Source organism: Pogona vitticeps, chromosome 1, assembly GCF_051106095.1.
Source record: "Pogona vitticeps strain Pit_001003342236 chromosome 1, PviZW2.1, whole genome shotgun sequence".
Classification (NCBI taxonomy): domain Eukaryota; kingdom Metazoa; phylum Chordata; class Lepidosauria; order Squamata; family Agamidae; genus Pogona; species Pogona vitticeps.
The window spans coordinates 234,123,307-234,140,134 of record NC_135783.1 but is presented as its reverse complement, the minus strand read 5'-3'; the positions used below and the strand labels follow the sequence as shown (position 1 = coordinate 234,140,134).

At 42.6% G+C, this 16,828-nt stretch overlaps 1 protein-coding gene and 1 long non-coding RNA gene across 5 annotated transcripts in view; one reads left to right on the top strand and one right to left on the bottom strand.

The window, feature by feature from the left end:
- Window positions 1-16,828, bottom strand: part of LOC110085671 (intersectin-2) — a 110,818-nt gene that overhangs the window by 22,940 nt on the left and 71,050 nt on the right. The window contains exons 2-3 of one of the 4 annotated variants that reach the window (XM_078377325.1): window positions 10,832-10,978; window positions 4,567-6,316 (exon numbers count right to left, since the gene is read on the bottom strand). In XM_078377325.1, coding sequence (XP_078233451.1) covers window positions 4,567-6,110 — 1,544 coding nt within the window. In that variant the 5' untranslated portion in view covers window positions 6,111-6,316; window positions 10,832-10,978. Of the gene's footprint in view, window positions 1-4,566; window positions 6,317-9,726; window positions 9,820-10,831; window positions 11,429-16,828 lie in introns of those variants that run through there. The other 3 variants (XM_072985234.2, XM_072985236.2, XM_078377381.1) reach the window with 3 other exon arrangements.
- Window positions 10,426-13,282, top strand: LOC144583539 (uncharacterized). The gene is made up of 2 exons (XR_013537371.1): window positions 10,426-11,461; window positions 11,813-13,282. It is a non-coding gene; the product is annotated as an uncharacterized LOC144583539 (long non-coding RNA).

Genomic DNA, 16,828 nt, shown 5'->3' with positions numbered 1-16,828 from the left:
AGAGACTAACATGGTGACCCACTGGATATACCTGTGGGCCAAACTTGTAATGTTCAAAATAAGCCATCAGTACAGCTGGAACCACAATAATTTATCAAAACACAATTCAGGAGATCTTTGCTTTTGTGAAATCAGACTTGCAAACAAAGATTGGTCTTGAAGACCGAACACAAAACAAAGCCTGCTAATCGGCAAACACCAGGCAGTGAGAAACACATCTGCTGTGACAATCACAACACAACCAGCACTTAGCAGTTCACCCTTCTAATGACAGATCATCTGTAACATACAATTCAGCCCCAGGCCAGCTTGCTGTTCTGAGGCATGACCCCACTGGTAAGACTCAACTATCATCCTGCATGGTTCCTGAATGTGGAATGAGAGTCTGTCATTTTATTGTCCAGTTTATGTGGCAGAATATGGAGGTCTTGAGGGTGGGTGGTCCCCCCATCAGCGGTCTGGGTGACTCCCTTTCTTTTGGGGGGGACAACCCTCACCGCAAAGAGCGAGGTTCGCAGCTTGGGGATACATCTGGACCCGGCGCTTACCATGGAAACCCAGTGGCGTTCATGGCCCGTTCCGCCTATTTTCATCTATGGTGGATTGCCCAGCTGCGACCATACCTTGATGGGGGGGCTGTCACTACTCTTGTCCATGTGCTCGTAATCTCGAGACTAGACCATTGTAATGCACTCTACGTGGGGTTGCCTTTGAGACTGATGCAGAAACTTCAAATGGTGCAAAATGCGGCAGCCAGGCTTCTCAGTGGGGCGAGAAAATATCAGCATATCTCCCCCACTCTGGCTGCTTTGCACTGGTTGCCCATTCGTTTCCGCATTGATTTCAAAGTGCTAATGATGACATAAGGTAAAGGTAAAGGTTCCCCTTGACAATTTTTGTCCAGTCGTGTTTGACTCTAGGGGGCGGTGCTCATCCCCATTTCCAAGCCATAGAGACAGCGTTTTGTCCGAAGACAATCTTCCGTGGTCACATGGCCAGTGTGACTTAGACACGGAACGCTGTTACCTTCCCACCGAGGTGGTCCCTATTTATCTACTTGCATTTGCATGCTTTCGAACCGCTAGGTTGGCAGGAGCTGGGACAAGCGACGGGCGCTCACTCCGCCGCGTGGATTCCATCTTACGACTGCTTGGTCTTCTGACCCTGCAGCACAGGCTTCTGCGGTTTAGCCCACAGCGCCACCACATACAAAGCCCTAAACGGTTTGGGATCTCGATACTTGGCAGATCTTCTTCTCCCACGTAGGTCTACCCGAATCACCCGACAAAGCCAGCAGGGATGGCTGAGGGGCCTAATGCCGAGAGAGGCCCGGAAGGAAAGAACAAGAAACCGGGCCTTCTTGGTAGTGGCCCCTCGGCTATGGGATACCCTCCCTACGGAAATTTGTCTGGCTCCCTCACTGGGCGTTTTCAAAAGCCATTTAAAAACCTGGCTCTTTAGGCAGGCCTTCCCTCCAGTCAATTAACTTATTTTCTGTTTCTTTATTACTCCATCTTGGCAATGTACTGTATATATAAAAAGTTTGGTAGGGTTTTATTATGTATGTTTATTGTTCTGTTTTATTACCTGTGTTTTATCACTCATGTAAGCTGCCCCGAGTAGATTTTGTCTGGGAGGGGGGGCGGGGTAAAAGTCCAATAATAGTAAAGTAAAAAGAATATCTTGGTCCAATCTTACCCACAGAACCACTGCCACATGGGCATAATTTCAAGCAGCCTCCATCCTGCATGTTACTTAAATAAACACCAACCCCAGAATTATTTCTGCTCTCACCAAGGGACAAAATGGGATCCTGAGAATAATATTCCCTCTCTATATTTCCTTGGTGACAACACAGCTGCTGACCTGAAAATCTTAATCCCCAATATGAGACACACACTCCCAGCAGCACAGGAGCAGGGAAACCAGGGCTGCATTTCAAGCAAACCCTGGCTTGGTTTTATCTCAGCAAAAGAGAAGCCACTTAGCCTTGCAAGCTAAATTCAAGGTCACTCAAAGTCAAAGATGTTTGACATTTGGGGGGAATGTATCTTTATGGGTTTGCTGAATGAATTCCTAGAGGATCTGTAGGCAAGCAATCTGAGCCTGGAAAGAAAAGGAAGGCTCAAAGGTAATCCCCTCAAAAGGATGACATGGAGATAAGAAAATGAGATCCTTCAACGGGTGTTAGTTCTGCATCTTGCAGAACCTGTGGCTTGCTCTAAAGGGGCAGGGAGAAGGTTAGCAGAGCAGGGGGGCATTGTCTGTAACAGAGAAGGAGGGGGGGGTCTCCCTGCATCATCAACTTTCTGTTGTAGATTTAAGAAAGAAAGAAAGAGAGAGAGAGAGAGAGAGAGAAAGAAAGAAAGAAAGAAAGAAAGAAAGAAAGAAAGAAAGAAAGAAAGAAAGAAAGAAAGAAAGAAAGAAAGAAAGAAAGAAAGAAAGAAAGAGAAAGCTGACACAGTGTTTCCTGGAAGTTGTAATTGCAGGTGCCCTCTATAAAACTTAATGGGCAGTGAGACCATGATTCCCAAGAAGACCAGGGCAGCTTTCTTTTTTTTACAAATCAACAAGGAAAAATTTGCCTGGTGTGAGGGGGGAAAAACTTAAAGCCTTAGAGGGATAAAACCTACAGGTGTGCTAATTTGGGTTTACCAGCATCAGTTCCTGGAATTCTTAGAGAATTCAGGGAATTGCAGTCACAAAACACAAAAGGGCACGGCATTAGTAATTGGAGCAAGAATGATACCTCATCACTCCCGGGTTGGTCACCATTTGCTTTGAAATGACAGCGCCTCCAATTTTGTTATTTTTCAAGCACAAGGCTGAACTTCTCTGCCCTCTGATTATGGGTTGTCAGCTGCCTTTAATGGTGCTCAATACTGAACAAACATTTTATCACCTTTGGGCCTTGATGGCGCTGATAGCCTTACCTGCTGGTTTTCACCATATTTTCTGCCACTTTGATGCTTTTCTTGTTCTTCCTCTTAGCTGTGTTTCTATTTTGCTTTACCTTTTATACTGTAAGATGCCTTGCAGTGTTACACACCGATGTTACATGTGTTGACAAGGCAAGGTATCAGCCTTTTAAATAAACAAATAAGGATAGTCACTCAAGTATGACCTCAAAAACATGACAATAGTGAATATTCTGCTTCTATCATCTTACCCCCAACAACAGAATTTAGGATGTAATTCAGTACACACTCAGCTGGGGAGTGAGCCCCACTGAACTCAATGGGATTACTTCTGACGACACACACACAAGATCATAGTACAATTCTCTCAAAAGGAATCATCCTTTCCACCAACCAGATCTGTGCCATAAATGGCTTCAGATGGGTACTATTGAAATCTAGCAGCCTGATAGGCTTCTAAATACACTGATGATGACATGAACCTGTCCTTTTGGAAACACTGGTCCTGACTTTTCAAAAGATGTTTCTGAGTGACCAGAAGCTTCGATATTCTGAAAACTCTGTGATGTTTTCTGTCATCTCCACTAAGCATATTTCTTCTCTCTGAGAATGGCCATAGATGTTTCCTTTTCAGTCTACTGAGAAACGTGTACAACAACAACAACAACAAATGAACACGAGGAGCTATTCCAACTGCTTTGGTTATAATGCTGAACCATGGTTTTGCATCACAAGAATCAATCTAACTTCCCCACATGCACACAAGCTACCATCCAACTCCTCCGCCACCAGCACAGTTTAATAGATCAACTACATTAAGAATTCAAAGAGCATAGTGAAGTTCAGTTAATCTAAGATGGAAGCAAAAGCTTCTGATCAGAACCATGTTGAAGGGGTAGAAGATCATGAAAAGGTTCCTTTCATGATAGTAAAACTAGGAGGAGGGAAATTTTGGGCCCACAGATATTTTAGACTTGAACTCCCAAAAGACTCGACCCATATGGCCAATAATAAGGAATTAAAGGAGTTTTAGTCTAAAACATCTGGAGAGACAAACGTTCCTTATTTTGGCTGTAAACCACAATTTAGCATTACTGTATATCCAAACACAACCACTGAGTGCCTACAAGAAACAAGTTTCATAAATACGCTTCTGACACAAGTTAGTCAAGACTCATCCATAGTCCATCCTTCCAAACCAGAAACAATGCATTGTTCTCTGGTATAAATTCACAGGGCCCCTCCATAACATCTTTGTTTATAACGTTTTAATGCCTCAGAGGAAGAAATTTTCCATGCTTCTGAAAGTGCAACTTGCCCAAAGTGGGAGTTTCTATGGAAATAAAGGCAAAGCTACTTCCATTCTACAGCACACTACCATATTTTTCGCACCATAAGACACTTTTTCCCCACAAAACAAGGGAGTGGAAAGTCTGTGCGTCTTATGGAGCGAAGAAAACAGATTATATTTTCCTGTTTTCTTCTCCTAAAAAGTTGGTGCGTCTTCTGGAAAGGTGCGACTTATGGAGCGAAAAATACGGTAATTCAAAGAGAAAATACTAGAACTTGCTCATGCCATCTTACTCTGTAACTACATTTGTATCCTTCAACTGAAGTTGTTCCCAGGAATTCTAACATAATTTTTTACCTCTTCTTAATGATGTCCAATGCAGAACCTATAAATTCATCTTTCATCTTCTGTAGCTTAGCTCCATAACTGGATATATCTGTCACTTCCAGTAGCAATGGGCAGCAAGAAGACTGGGTTTCGGGCGCAAGGGACTGGCCAGCATGTTGAAGGACTTCACTTAGTTGTCTTGCATCCAGTTCTTGTTTCTCCGCTTCACCCAAGGTCTTCTCTCCTTCCTCCCCAGCAACAGCAGCAGATTGCAGTGGTGATCTTGGAACTGGACTAGAACAAATGGCCACTGGGATCATATCAGAATTTGACACCTCGTCATTCCTGTCCCTAGTCACAGGTATGTTCATCAGGCAGAAACTCCTGTCCCAGGTGGATGAACTATCTTGATAACCCACAAATCCAGAAACACTCGGGGCATTTTCATGAAACACTTCATCATAATCATCAACGGTTGAAACCAATTCTTTGGCAAAATCCCTTTGGGTAGCTGAACAAAGGTTCTGGTTTCTTTTTCCTTCTAAGTTCTGTGGCCTCTCCTCCACTGCTTTTGCTGTTTCCTTGCTTCCATTTGCAGAACATGTCCCTTGGTTTCTCATCCTCTTGAACTCTTCAAAAGTGGGAATGTAGAGCCTCTCTTTGCAGTCTCCTTTTCTGTTCTGTTCCAAAGTCCTTCTGGTGTAGCCTTCCCCCTCGTGTGCCTTTAAAGATCCGGCAGTTCGGGATTTGACCATCTGCTGGCTGTCACTGGAACAGTGAAGGGTCAGGTTGGGTGAGCTGTTCTGCCTCTTGATCTGCAACCTTCTTTGGGCTTCTTGTTTGATGTCTTCTGGGTTGGTCAGCTGACTAGAGAAGCATGGTCGATGCCTTCCAAGTGCCATCCATGGACCGTGAATGAGGCTAGCACGCTGCGCAAACATGGTGCAGCAGTTCACTGAACAACCGTTCTTATGTTGCTGACATGCCCGACATTCTGAACACTCTCTCGCAACCAGGTCATTCAAGGAAGCCTGAGGTCTGAGAGGCTTGCAAATCGCCGTAGTTTTCGTACTGTGGATTCTAAGTTTTTCCTTCAGGTTCTTTCTGGCGTCTCGGTCTATGGAGGGGAAAAGCCACGGAGGCACTTTGGCACTAGGAGGAAGAGCTACGTCCCGTGCTGGTGGTGGCATTTGCTCTGGTGGAAAGGGGAAACACTGGCAACATTCAGGTGAACTGGAGGAGGGCGAACCTTCCATGGACCAATGTCTGGTGCCTTTGTAATGGAAAACAAGTTCATTGTCTATGTTCCCACAGCAGGGGTGACAACATGAATCAGCCCCTGTGGCCCAGTGGAGATTCTCCACACTCCGATACAGATGTGCCCTTACAGTGGTCTCTGCTTTGCTCACTGGGTTAAAGTCTCTGGTAAAAACGCGAGTGTCTGAGTTCTTTAGTGGATGCATGCTGCCAACCAAGCAGTCCTTTAAGCCATGTTTTGAGTACAGCTGATTATTTCGGCAGCTCAGAATGACCCGACAGTGCTCCTGTCTCTCATCAACACTGATGTATGTCATAGCAAATTGACACGGAAGCGTGAAAGGATGGATGTTTTAAGAAGAAAGAGGGTGAGATGATGAAGGGGGTTGCCGCCAGGCTGCTCAGACGGTTTCCAGAAATCCGAGCCACAGACAGCAGGGCTCCGCTCTCCAGGTACTCACATTAAAGAACAGCTACATCTCCAGAATCATCACTGGGATCCACAGAGAGAGAGAGAGGAAGCCTGCAAAGTCAAAGAAAAAGAAAAAAGAAGAAGACACACAACACTCAGGGACAGACCATGGAAGAATCAGATGTCCAGCCAATGATCACAACACCAAGGTGAATCTTACCTCCAGCCTGCACTTGCAGATACGGGATTGCTAGTTCAAATCTAAATAGACCTGAGTGAACATTCTGGAAAGTATAATTGAAACTGTCTCCAAACAAGCACAAGAAATGACAGCTATTGACACTTGTCCAGAAGCCTTTCTCTGGTAATCCAGCATATCTCAAATGCTATTACTTTCTGTATGAACAAAAATGTGTGGGTATGATGATGAGCTGAATGGTGACTGGCAGGTGCAACAGAAGATGGCATACTCAGAGTATATCCCTATAGGTTTAGACCAGATTAGCAGCCATTACCTCTTCTCAGAGGGCCCTGTGTCTTATACATTGCTGGAAGGTGCACGAGGGGGGAGCTCCTAACACAGAATTTTCAGTCCCACTGAAAATGGTGTTTTATATTTTTTTAAAAAAGTATATTTTATATACTAAAAATATACTAAACGGGTGTTTCAAATATGATTCAACTTGTTCTAATGATTTATGTTTTTAACACCCTGTTGTTGTAATAAATATTTTATTTATTTATTTATTTATTTATTTATTTATTTATTTGATTTTTACCCCGCCCCTCTAGACCATGTCTACATTTAATGTTAATGTCTTCATCGATTGCAATTTGAAACATAAGTTTTCTTATATTTAAAATTGCAATAATCTTATATTGAAAACTGAAGCTGTCCTAATTTGGGCACATCCTGAGAAGGCACGATTCTCTGAAGAAGACAATAATGCTGGGAAAGGTGGAAGGCAGCAGGAAAAGAGGAAGGCCAAAGGTGAGATGGACTAACTCCCTAAAGGAAGCTACAGGGTTGAGTTTTCAAGACCTGAGCCGGGCTCTTGAGGACCAAGCATTTTGGAGATTGCTCATTCGTAGGGTTGTTGTCCATGGGAGGTGACTTGATGGTACATAACAACATTTCTTGTATTTAATGTTAATATAAGTACTTCTTTTAAACATAACTTCTTCTCCCTAATATCTCTGTGGAGTCTTGGAGGCAAGGGGGTCACTGAAGTTAAAGTATTCTAAAACTGATTCAAGTTTGTCAATGCACCTACGCCTTACAAGGAATTAAACTGAATTGCAGCTGTTCAGTTAGGGGGCCACCATAGCAAGGGGGAGGAGGGGAGAAGAAGAAACTAAGCGTGTTTCCTGACAGACAGCTCCTAGAGCTACCAAACAAAAGACATTCAGGAGCTATTCAATCTTTTCCTCCTAAACTGTTTGTAAGGAGTTTTGAAAGCTCAAGAAGCTGTAGGAAAACATGGGAGACTTACAGAGTTACCTACTGAAGTTGGTGATCTCTAGTCCCCCTCTAAAATTCCATGAACGAAGCAGGGTGACTGTGTCTGGAAGCATCCTTAGAGAGAGGTAAACTCCAGACTACACAAAAACAGAGGTAGGGAGCACGGGGCTTTGTGATATTTTTGGACCATAACCCTTATTTGGTCCAACAACGTCTCGAGAACCAGACTCATATGGCTGCCTTCCTATTCCCATGAAGAAAAAAAGGGGCTCCACTTAAGCCTTGTGGTTCACAACAGTTGTTGCAACTAGCATTGTCGCCTTTCACCAGAAAAGCAGGCTCACCATCTATTTCAGTGTAGCTGAAACAATAGCTTACAGTATATGGTGTCTCAGCTTCTTCCCAGATAACCTGACTTAGAAGAGTCCCAAGGAGGAAGACCGGGAAACAGTTTTCAAAGCTTCTGTCAGTCAAGGCAGACAACATGGGGCTTGATGTCTTGCTTTGCTACCCTTTGCTGAATCAATGTGAAACTGGCAAATCATGACAATCTCCAGTGTCTGACATCCACAACAAGAGAGACCCGAAGCCACACCTATGGAAACAAGCTTGATTCTTAAGGGAGTGGGTCAGAGAGAGAGATGGAGCAGGTTTCAGTCTGCTGAGTTTCTGAGTACTGTACACCTTTTAAGTCTCTATCATCTAGTGAATGGTTTCTGTTTACTCTCATGAAAAACAACATGTTGCAATTGGAGGGGAAACTACCTGTCTACCATCCCCGGAAGTATGTGTCCCCAGGACTAGTCGCAGGAAGAAGAACAACCCCTCCCTTTTGCTTTTTTTGTAAGAAATTCCAGGTTGCAAGGAAGAGGGAGGGCTTCTGTCCCCAGAACCCATGTTAAAAGCAAAAAGGAGGAAATCATCTAGCCTGAAGAAACAGAGGAAGAAAAGCACGCCTTCCGTCCCTCTTATGCAGAACCAACTTTGGAATGAGTAGGCTTTGGTTCCATCCATGCCAGTGACCTCAGTAATGATGGAAAGAGTAAGAAGTGGGGCTGGCGGGTGTAGGCAGTGAATGGAATGCAACTGTCCTTTCTACCACTCACCCTTCTATATGCTTTGACAAAGTCAGATCTATGGCACATAGGTTCAAGGATTGATTGAAAAGTTACCTTTTTGGACTGTAACTCCCAGCAAACCCTCCCCATCAGCATGGGTAGTGGCATGCTGCCTTGAATAATCTGGAAGTTATTATTCAAAAAAGTACTCAAATTGGGGGCCGACACTTACCGTACTGGTGACCATTAACATGCACTGGAAAAACCTCCTAGAGGATGATACTAAGAACTTTACAATCTGACACTCATAGCAGCCCATACAAAACTTGAGAGGTGTGCACATAATGTGTGTCTTCAATAATATTCATTGAGTTTAGTGGCATATTTTTTTTATAACTGATAAGGAAAATCTTGGCACAGGTCAGAAAGTATATTCTTCTGCAGTATGTTGTGTCCAGCTACAGACATTCAGAAGCATAAAATACATATACTGTTCCTCAATTCTGAATATAGCACGAATGCTTCAGTTGAGGCTTGTCCCTTTAAAATAAATGGTGGCAGGCCCGAACCAATTCCCAACAACCACTTCAACAGATCAGAAAGGGAGAAACAATAAACTTTATATCTATATTTCCGTCATCAAATTATTATGCAAACAGGGAGTTACTTTTTTCTATCATTTAAACACCCCTGTAAGGAAGTGCAGAAACAGGTGATACTCTGAATGGACCATTAAGAAAATAAAACAAAAAATAAAGCAAGCGATTGATGATACTTCATCTTCCTCAGGCTGTGCATCAAGTTCTCGCGGGTAGCTCCAAAACTATATGTTTATATTAAAAGTCCCAAAGGTTTAATGGCCACAATTTCTATTTGGCTAGGGAAAACAAGTAGGATAACAGAAGCATGGCAAGCCTCCATCAGAGTGGGGGTTAAGAATTTAGTTAATCCACCAGGAACAGCCAATTTCAGCCAAATTAAAGCCAAATCCACCATTTTACCTGGTTGAGGCTTTCTTCAGCATTCAGTACTGCTCCTCTGGTTCCACGAGTCTGTATTGTATACGAATACAAATACCCCCATCTCTATCAGGGACTCATGTTGGTCTTCATTTGGTGCCCTGACTGCCCATTCTGTGGTATCATACACAGTTCAGAAAAAAAGGAGGTGGAAAGGGGTGAAAGAAGGGGGGGGCAGAGTACTGGCCACCTTTTGGTTAGAGAGCTGGGTTATAAATTCCAAACCATTGACTGAAGAGGGGACTGAAACCACACCCTTCCCCCACAAATGTCTTGCAGACTGCCACTATCTCAATCTAAGAAGCGACACCTGGCCTCCCTCAGCAGCCACAAAAATTTTGGGACTTTAATAAAAATATAAAATTTTGGAGCTACCCACGAGAACTTGGGTCTCCATACAGCCTGAGGAAGATGAATTATCATTGAAAGCTCGATTTTTTTTGTTTTTGTTTTATTTTCTTAATGGTCCAATAAAGGTATCACCTGTTCTTGCATTTGTACTGTTTTGAGGACCATACAGCCTTGTCCTGTAAGGAAGATATAATTGAAAGAGAGAACAGCTAATGATTTCACATGATAAGCCAGGATTCCTGGCTATTCCCAAACAAATCAGACCCACATTAAACCTGACTTTGTTATTGCTGTCTTGTTTGAGAGCAAGAAATCACATTCCAGTTTCAGATGTCAGAATAAGCTATCACTTTCTGGCTTGTTTTACCTGCTTAGATAAAGGGAGGTCTGAATGGTCTAGACGTCATTCAGAGCAAACTAGAAATTTTGGCTTACTATTATGTGCAGTGAACAGCTGAGCTTGGCAGCCAGGCACTCCAACCCACTGAGCTATGGCAACTATGTACCTCTCCATGCATATATCTTGTATCTGCACATAGGTATTAAAGTATGATTCAAGAAATTACATAGGAATCACAAACTGCTGCAGTAATAGTAATAAATAGGAATAGTGGGCTGCAGTAATAATTTGCAACTAGTCTGAGTTGTAACATAGACTGTGTCCAATAGGCATGGTTTGTGCTTGTGGTGTTTTTGCTTTTTTTAATTATCTGCCATCACCAGCCGACTATCTCACCTGGTCCTCACCCAGCCTAGGGGGCTTCTTCTGAGATGCTTTGTTTTGTTCATGCTTTAATTATTTCTGCTCCACTGCTCTCTCCAGGAAAGACTGCAGGTACCAGCAATGAAGCATTTCTTGTGTGATCAAAGGTTACAACATCATCTGGCAGGAGAGAAAGAGAAAAAAAGGAGAAAATTTGGCAGGAAACAGAGATGGCTCAACACAGAGCAGCAATGGCATGAAGACAGTATTAGAGGAAGAGGCGAGGGGAAGTACCACTTGTTAATAAAACAGATTAAAAGCACAATTTGATCCATGTTTATGCAAAAGAAAATCCCACTACCCAATCAAGTCCATACCAGAGCATCAAGTGCTAGATGCTGGGGCGGTGACGGCTTTGATTATATATTTTCCCCCTTTGCTTGCTTTATTGGTTTTTGGGAGAAAGGGCTATGTATGTCTGGTTGTGTTTTATTTTGTTCTTTGCCCTGTGTGATATACATGTGGTGTTTTCTCTGACTTTTTTAATTGTTTTTTTTAATTTACTGTGCATTTATTCTATTAAAGATGCATATATTGGTGGTGTTTTTATTGTTAACTGTTTTGTTCCGTCGTGGTTATTGGTTGTACTGATGCCTGCCATAGGTAAAGGTAAAGGTTCCCCTTGACAATTTTTGTCCAGTCGTGTTCAACTCTAGGGAGCGGTGCTCATCCCCGTTTCCAAGCCATAGAGCCAGCGTTTGTCCGAAGACAATCTTCCGTGGTCACATGGCCAGTGTGACTTAGACACGGAACGCTGTTACCTTCCCACCGAGGTGGTCCCTATTTATCTACTTGCATTTGAATGCTTTCGAACTGCTAGGTTGGCGGGAGCTGGGACAAGCGATGGGCACTCACTCTGTTGCATGGATTCGATCTTACGACTGCTTGGTCTTCTGACCCTGCAGCACAGGCTTCTGCGGTTTAGCCCGCAGCGCCACCACATCCCTGCCATAGGAGTAGACTAATACTCTGTTGCCTTGTCTCTGCTTTTTTAAATGGGCTGGTTTTGGACAAGTGCCAGAAAACACTAATGGGGAAAATGGAAACAGAATGACCCAAAAGAGGTGCAAAGAAAAATATGTACAAAAATCAAAGAACCCCACAAAAGAATCAGAAAACAAAAGAAAACAATGTATTCATGAAGGCTTTCATGGCTGGGATCTAATGGTTGTTGTGGGTTTTTCAGGCTCTTTGGCCGTGTTCTGAAGGTTGTTCTTCCTAATATTTCGCCAGTCTCTGTGGCCAGCATCTTCAGAGGACAGCACTCTGTGCTCTGGTCCTCTGAAGATGCTGTCCTCTGAAGATACCAGCTACAGAGACTGGCAAAACGTTAGGAAGAACAACATTCAGAACATGGCCAAAGAGCCCGAAAAACCCACAACAACCAAAACAAAACACGTTTTAACTCTACACACCCCTAAGAGTAGCACTGCATGACAAGAATTATTTCAACATATTCAGCTAGATGTAAAAATATTATGAAACTTCATTTACTATGGATGAGGAGATCCTCAATTGAAATGAACAACTTGCTGAAGGTTCGTTACTATTAGCCAACACTATCCTGAAACTTAAAGATACCTGATTATAAGAATGGCAAAATATGTAGAGTACATTTGGTAATATAATCTTCATAAAACACCACTGGCCACTTCGAGTTATCCATGGAAGAGAAAATGTCTTTACCGATTTTCAAAATGCTGCAATGCCTGCAGATTAACTAATTCCTCAAACTGGGCAAGTGAAATTGGTACTGAATGTTGGGGACAAACAAGATTGTATTCCTCATTTGTTAAGGCATTTTGAATAGATGATTTAAAAAAATCCATGTGTTATGCTATCTCCTTGATTTGAGGAAAATATAAATCTAGGATGACTCTGGGGATATCACCCTGTCTAAGACTTCTAATGAAGAAATTAATGATGTAACTCTGTGTGATCAGTATAAGACAGATTCTTATATTGCTACAATGTCTTTCTCACAAGAATTATTAATAAATGCAGCAACTTGTTCTTTTAATGGATTTCACTCCTGCCAACCAAACATGGTTAGCATCTCAGACTGGCCTTATATGTCATCCAGCTCCACAATAGATAGAACATTAATTTCAGGATCAGTAGAAGGATGTTGTCTGCACAAACCTGTATAATTTGGAGATATATTTATGAAGTTGCACCTTTAATACTAGAATATTAGCCCACAGACTAAAAAAATATACATTTCAATTCTCAAGAAAGGGGAAACTAAAGACTGTGGTGACTATAAGACTATTCATTGCTTTCATTTCCCATGCAAGCAAACTGATGCTCAATGTGTTGCAACAAAACTTTTATACGGAAGGAGGAATGCCTGAAATTCAAGCTGGTTTTTGAAAAGAAAGGGGTACTCGAGATCAAACTGCAAATATCTACGGGTGAACTGGAGCACACTAAAGAATTGCAGAAGATCAGTCTATGCTTATAGACTATAGTACTGTAAAGGCTTTGACTGCATAGTTCATAAGAAACTATGGATTGTTTTGAAAGTACTGTAATGGGTGTGACCCAGCACTTAATGGTTCTGATGCGTAATTTTTAGTGTGGACCAGAAGCTACTGTAAGAACAGAATATGGAGAGACAGAATGGTTCCCTACAGGCAAAGATATCATAAAAGAGTGCATTTTTATCCCCTTATCTGTTCGATCTGTATACAGAACATATCATAGTAAATTAGGTAAAGGTTCCCCTTGACAATTTTGTCCAGTCGTGTCCGATTCTAGGCGGCGGTGCTCATCTCCGTTTCCAACCCATAGAGCTAGTGTTTGTCCGCAGACAATCCTCCATGGTCACGTGGCCAGCGTGACTAGACATGGAACACCATTTACCTTCCCACCGAGGTGTTACCTATTTATCTACTCATATTTTTGCATTTTACATGCTTTCGAATTGCTAGGTTGGCGGGAGCTGGGACAAGTGATGGGAGCTCACTCTGTCGCATGGATTCGATCTTACGACTGCTGGTCTTCTGATCTTGCAGCACAGAGGCTTCAGCGGTTTAACCTGCAGTGCCACCCACGTCCCAAACATATTATACAAGAAGCCAAACTAGATTCAGATGAAGGAGTGAAAACTGACGGGAGAAACGTCAATAATTAAGCTATGCAGATGACATCATTTTACTGGCAGAAAGCAACAATGACTTGAAACTACTTCAAGTGAAAGTGAAAGAAGAAAGTGCCAAAGAAAGACTGCACCTGAACATTAAGAAAACCAAAATCATGACTACAGAAGAACTACACAACTTCAGCATTGACAATGAAACAATCGAAATAGTTAGAGATTTTGTATACCTTGGTTCAATCAGCAATACAAATGGAGACTACGGCCGATAAATTAGAAGAAGGCTGAGACTCAGAAGGACAGCAATAAAGGAACTAGAAAAGATCATTAAAGGTAAGGATGTGTCACTGTAGACCAAGAACAAGACCATCCACACTATCACATTTCCAATATCAATGTATGGGAGTGAAAGCTAGACAGTAAAGAAAGCAGACAGGAACAAAATTGATTCATTTGAAATATGGTGCTCCAGGGACTGCTTTGTGGATATCCTAGACTGCCAGAAAGATGAACAAGTGGGTCCTAGATCAAATCAAGCCTGAACAATCTCTTCACAACAAATTGAAAATTTTTTCCACCACATGGAAAATGTGGTGTTTTCCAGGCAGAAGGACATTTTGGCAGAGCTTTTTAAGAGCAAGCTACCCCACATCAATAATTGTCCACACTGAGCATTTGTTCAATATTCCTCCCACCCATGATACCCAATACTACATCCTGATGTCCACATGATGGTGGAATGAAACTAGTGTTACCAAGTCAGAGCAGAAAAATGCTTACTTTCTGGTTTGTTTGTTTGTTTGTTTGTTTGTTTGCTTGTTTCTACACTCCTGCCAGGTGGTGGTATATATTTGTTCTGTTCTGCTTCAGTGGAGATTCTGCTCATATTTTGCTGCACTGTTTCATGCTTATCTGCACACTTTGGGGGTGAGTGTCATTTAAAGATACTTCCATATACACAATTTTCTGGTGGTCCGTCTCTACTACTCCATGCCCCACGGACAAAGAAAACAAAGAAGAAAGGGAAGAGAGACTGGGAACAAGGCAAGAAAAGGGCAGAGGAGACAGGCAAAGAGGTAGGGCATTCTGTGTTGGAAATGAGATACAGGGGGAGCAGTTCTGGATGCGTTTGGACAGGCGGTACTGTCCAAACACCTCCCAGCATATCCAGAGACAAATGCCCTCTGCACCAACCAACCAGGGACAATTGGGGGCATCTGTATAGTGCCAATTAAGGTAATATTCTTGGACCATGCAGGACAAACCAGAGTGAAGACATTTGCTAAGAATGTTTACTGTACTTTCTCGTTGTCTTGGCTCAAGAATTAAAACAATCACAACATGAAGACAACGGATGTTCTTTGGCAAACATTCAGCAAGAATGAGATCCTTCTCCCATTAGGACAAATATCCCCCTCCCTCTTCCTCATACTCCTCAACCTTCCTCACTCTCTTCCTCTTCCTCGCTGACACTCCCATCCCCAACAGCTTTGTCGTCCACTGCAATAACATGGTACTGTATTTAACTGACTAAAAAAAAGCTCTCGTGGTAATCTTCATTTCTATTCAAAATCCCTTCCTGCCTCCCTCCCACATCCTAGCTCCAGAGAATCTGACATATGTAGAGGATTAAGCCTTACTGGCATAAATTATTTTCTTCCAAGGCTGCCTCCCTGACCCTGCCTTTGCAGAATTAGCAAGAAAACCACAGGAACATGAAAACAGACAAACAAGATGGGGAACAAGATAAAACATTTCTGTACTAATATGAAGGAGGAGGAGGACTATAAGGAGCGAGCAAACACTACATAGTCCTGGGTGACACTCCTATGTCCTGGTTTCAGTGGTAAAGCAGGGAGAGCCAAGCATGGGCAAATCAGTTATCATCCTCTTCCTAACACAGGACAGAGTTTTCACTTTGTTCCTGCCAGATAGGTAGGAATTAGTTTGATCCTGGAGAAATTTGGTTCAGAAGACTAGGGATTATATTTTGCTCTGCTTATATTTTCCACACCACCTGACTCCCCTGCCTGCTCTCTCTCTCTCTCTCTCTCTCTCTCTAACTCAAAGCCTCTGCTAAAACGGCACAGGCCCCAGGGACTCAGGAGGGGAACAGGGGAGGAACACAGTTTCATGGCACATTACCCCATTCCTCCCCCCCTCGTCCATTTCCTGGAATGATAGTCCCCAATTAGCAGAGAACAAAGCACCTTGTGACTTATGACATAATGCCAAATGTGACTCCAGGGAGCAAGTCGTTAGAAGTTGAAGCCAAGAGGGACGGGGTATTGCGTTAGCAATGGCTGGCAGTTAAGAGTGAAAGTGAACACGGCTTCCTTCCTACGTCCCTCATGCCAATCACAGAAGCTTCTCAAATCACCACAGTAAATTGGAGGTAGCACTGTACCGCTTAAGAGCATCCAGGGTGCATTCCCCAATACGTATTACGGTTCTTGGTCTGTTAAGCCTACATCTGGCAAAGGGGGCACAAACAATTTTGATGCCTCTCGTAGCAAGACTGGTTGTTACACAGAATGAAGCATACCTTCAAGCACATCACTCCTTCAAATGATGTGCCCAACAATCTCCCCACCAGGCTGGTTTTGATTACATAATAATATAATATTTAATTATATTATTTATATACCGCCTTTCTCCCCACAGGGGACCCTTAATACCATGGAACAGGGTGATATCTGCAATGCAATACAAGGCTGTGTTTTGTTGTTTTTTAAATAACATGGCTTTAATCAAAAGCACTAATGAATTTTTAAATCATCTTATGGCATTAGCATGATTTCATCATTTCTAGCGACTGCTTTTTTTCAAAATAAAAAGCAATCTTAAAACATTCTTAAATAATATACAAA